Genomic DNA, 4,289 nt, shown 5'->3' with positions numbered 1-4,289 from the left:
CGGGTGGAGTGGAGGTGGGTAAAAGAGAGAAAGAAGTTGGGTGAGGGGGCCGATGCACTCCCCTCCTTCATTGTCACCAGCCTGGGAAACCCCGGGCTGAGCGGGGCTTGGGGGGGGGGTGCTCCGCGGCCGGTAGCCCCTTTAGGGGCAGATTCTGCTCCTGCCTCATAAATTATGCCGGTCCAGCCTCCGTTGGCCGGCCGTGACCATGAACGCCAGCAGGGAAGGGAGAATCTGCTGCGGCTGCCAGAAACCCCCGGGCCAGTCAATACCGAGCTTCGTAGCTCCTTTCACAGCTTCTTGGGCTTTCCCGAGGGCTGGGGGGTGGGGGTGGGGTCCCTGGGGTGGCTACTGAACCTGAGCATCGTCCACTCAGTGCTCCATTCCCCACTTGCGGCTTCCGGTCCGTGAGCTACGGCAGCAGGAAGAGGGGCTGCCAGCACACCTGTGAGCAAATGGCCTGGGCGTGGGGGTGCTGGGAAGAGGGCTGGGGACCAGGAGACCCTTTTGCGTAGCCCGCCCTAGAGGGGACCTTGGCTGATGATCGCCTTGTCCACAGCCGGCTCTGCCAATGCCTATGCCCATGCCTCTGCCCGCTCTGTGTCCAGGCCTGGAGGACCCAGACCCCAGAGGGCTTGGGCATTGGCGTTCACTCTGTTCTCCCAAACCACACTTCCCCCTAGGTCCCCCACTCCCTCCTGCCTTCCCAGAGCTACCCTGACCCCTTCAGCTCTCTCCGCCAATCCTCCACTCTGGCTCCCTCCTTTCAGCCTCTTCTAACCTCAACTGCTGCAAGTTTGGGGAGCCTTATTTCCACTGTCCTCACCCTTGCCTACTCCGACAGGCAGACAGACTTAAGACCATGGAAGGAAAGTGGTGGAGGGGGGGTGTCTGGGTCCCCTTTCCTCCAGATCCTCAGGCGGGAGGCCCGACACCCCAGTCCCATGTCCAACTAGCCCCTCCCCAGCCCCTCCCCGCTGCCTGCCGCTGTGGGCATCCTTTCTCCCTGGCTGGGTTCTGCCCTTCTCTCTGGGACCTGGCAGGGTCTGCTGAGGGTGTGTGGGAGGGAACCACAAACAAAACAGACAAGAGGACGTCCAGGGAGGACCTGCCAGAGATGCCTGGCGTTCTAAGCGGGGACTGTATCCCAGGCAGCGCCCCCTCTTGCTCTCTGCCAGGGACAGGCTCAGTCTGGGGCTGGCGCCCACATCTTGCTCCCCTAAAAGAAGGAGAGAGCTTGCTCCCTCAACAGAAGTCTTTTCTTTTTCATTCTGCGGTTCTGAAACCAGATCTTGACCTGCTGGTCACTAAGATTCAAGCGGTCTGAGAGTTCCCTCCGGCGCTGCCGTGTGATGAACTCGTTCACCAGAAACTCGCCCTCCAGCTCCGCCAGCTGCAACTTCGAATAGGGCTTGCGCTTCTTCCGTGAGCGGCTGTGGATCGGGTACCAGGGCGCGCCTGGGTGGAGATGAACCAGCAGGGTTGGCCAGAGGACCAAGAGGTGACAAGCTCAGCACCCTCGGTTCTTCCCCAGCCCCTTTCACCCTGGCCTAATGCCGGCCCCCAGACTCTTCCTCTCCTGTCTCCTGTCTTGGGAAGCCTCCCATCCCCACCAACGCCTCTGCCGCCTTCATCAATCTCTTTTCCCCCTTTCACTCTTTCTCCTTACCTCCCCATCCCTACCTCTCAGGGCAGTATCCCTGACCCTTCTATCTTCCTATCCTCTCACTTCTCCCCAATCCTCTTTTCCAACATACCCTGGCCCCTTCCTCTCACGCTCTCTAGGACGGGGAATCAGTTGGAACAGGCACGAGTGAGTGGCAAGAATAAACCGCATCCACTGGCCTTTCTTTACAAAAAAAAAAAAAAAATTGTAGGTAATGGGAGCCTGTGGGAAGGTGGAGGGAGAGGCCTGGGGAGGACAGGGACCAGACTCTCCATCTCCACCTCCCAGGCCTTGGGGAAGTCTGTCAGACTCCCGTTTCTCCGGAGCGCCCTGCCCCCTCCAGCTGCAGGCCTAGGAAAAAAGGAAATCTCACTAGTTCTTTTATGGGGATATTTACATGTTTATAGGGCGCCCCCCCCCTCCTTTTTTAAAAGAAGCGCTTCCTCACCACACAGTCTGTCCCCCCCGCAGGCGGCCCTAGCTCAGTCCTACACTGTCCGCCCGGGTCAGACGTCCCCGTCCTGAGAAGCCTCGCGAGTGGGCCGGGGTCCTTACCGCTGGCCGCGAGCCCGCCGCCGGGGTTTAAAGGCGATACCAAGCTGCCGGGGTCGCCCGCGCCGGCTCCCTTGTTGCCCTCGTTGAGCAGGGACGAACTGGAGTCGGATTCCAGCGACTGGCACGAGGGCGGGTCGTGCGGGGGTCCCGCGCCCCCGTCGCCACCGCCGCCGCCCGCCGCGTAGTCGTACTTGAAACCGAGCGCGGGCGGCCCCGACGGCTCCAGCGGCAGCAGCGCTGCCCCGGGCCCGACTCCCGGGCCGGGATCTCGCCCGCGCTCCTCACGCTTCAGGCCCCCGCCGCCGCCTTCGGCGCACGGCTCGCGGTAGTAACCCTTGCTGTCCTCCACGCGCGCCAGCTCGCACGTGCGGCCGAAGGGCGGGTTGAGCGACACCGGGCTGCCGAGATAGGGCTGCGGGTAGCCATTGCACGGCTCCGCCGACGGCCACGGCAGCGAGCACACGTTGTCGCGGCGCGGATAGGACAGCGAAGGCAGCCCGGGCAGCTGCGCCCCGGACGCGCGGAAGTTGGGGAAGTAGAAGGTGTCTCCCGTGTGGATGTTCACCAGCGGCCCCACAAACCCGGGATTCAGGAGATTATGCTCGCCCATTTCCGCGGGGCCCGACCGGCGGCTTCTACTTTATTGCTATCTGACATTAAACATAGTTAAACCTGCACCGGCTACCCATTGGCCGTCCAGCTCACGTGGGCGCCGCCGCCAGGGGGATGGGTGGGGACAGCGAATCCCCCCCACCCTGCACCAACTCCAACTTCCCCCTTCCCCAATCTGGGGGTGGGGTGGGAGAGCAGCAACGGCGGGGGCAGATTTATTCGCTCGCTTCTGGTTTTTAAAAAAATCGTATAAAACCTAACGCAGAGAGCGAGGCAATCGCCTGACACGGGGCAAGAGAGGAAAAAAAAAATCCACGGCAAAAATACCCGCACATACAGGCTTCTGCACTCTGCACACATACCCCCCCCCCAGATGTATAATCTTCTCACCAACAGCTGGCCGAGCAGCGCCCATCCCTCTTTAATTAGCTCCTTTATTAACTAAAACCGTTGGAATTTACAATATCTCCCCAATAAATTACTATTAGATATTGTGTCATATAAAGTTTACTGGCTGTTTAAGGAGACGGATGAGCCCTTTGGCTCGGGGTTTATTTACAGTAGAGGCGAAGTGGGGGTAAAGACAGGTTTCCCTGTCGCTGTCTCTCCCAGCCCTGCCGCTGCCACCGTGCCCCCCCTCCTCAGCTCTTTCTCTTCAGGAATTTGGGGCTCTCTCCTCCAGGAAGGACTCAGGGAGGATAACTAATGCCAGGTCATCCCCACTCTCCAGATGAAAGCCCCCCAGCTTCATACCTTCACTCACCATTACAGGAGGGATGCGGAAGGGAGGCAGAAGTAGCCGAAATAGGAAGCGCCCAGCTCAAGGAGGACTTGCCTGCCTGCTCTGAAAACTCTGGGGGCTGAACTACTCTTTCCCATGACTTCCGTAGGTCGGAGGGGCTTTTGGGCGAGGTGTCTTCCTGGAGTCTTTGCAGCAAGAGGCTAAGCTTCCAGCAGCACTTGGCTGGCGGGAGAGGCTCCTGATTCCCACTGCGGAGGAGTCACCCACGCCCCAGAACCAGCCCAGCCTGCCACTGGGACCATCAGATAACAGCACCCAGCCCAGCAGGTGTGCTGGCATTGAGGGAAAGAACTTCAGAGAATTATCTTGTTGAGGGGTTAAAATTATATTTATGGTGCTAACCTCAGAAGCTCTTTCCGCAGAAGGCTTGAGAACCCAACGCTCGCCATTGGTGAAATTAATCGACATCTGGAAACCACAATCCAATCTCAACCAAGCCCGCAGACAAAGCCAAGCAGATTAAAATGACAAAAGGAAACAAAAACCTTCAAAACAAGGTGTATTCTACTGGGGTTCAGAAGACAAAATACTCAGATTTCTATGTGATTATCTCAGGCTCCTATGCAAACCACGGCTTTAAGTAACACCAGGTGAGAGAAACGGTTCGGCCGAAGTCTAAATATGAGAACACACCAGAAGATTAGAGAAAATTAG

The 4,289-nt window shown here is 58.7% G+C and overlaps 1 protein-coding gene across 1 annotated transcript; it reads right to left on the bottom strand.

Annotated features, from left to right (window-relative positions):
• Positions 1–1,219: 1,219 nt before the first annotated feature.
• On the bottom strand, positions 1,220–2,831 carry HOXC12 (homeobox C12). The gene is made up of 2 exons (XM_047785697.1): positions 2,222–2,831; positions 1,220–1,458 (listed from the first exon to the last, which is right to left on the bottom strand). Exons 1-2 carry the CDS (start codon positions 2,829–2,831, stop codon positions 1,220–1,222), a joined length of 849 nt encoding a protein of 282 aa, XP_047641653.1.
• Between the last annotated feature and the right edge of the window lie 1,458 nt (positions 2,832–4,289).

The sequence above is a fragment of the Phacochoerus africanus genome, chromosome 7, assembly GCF_016906955.1.
Source record: "Phacochoerus africanus isolate WHEZ1 chromosome 7, ROS_Pafr_v1, whole genome shotgun sequence".
NCBI lineage: Eukaryota > Metazoa > Chordata > Mammalia > Artiodactyla > Suidae > Phacochoerus > Phacochoerus africanus.
This window is presented reverse-complemented; position numbering and strand designations above follow the sequence as displayed.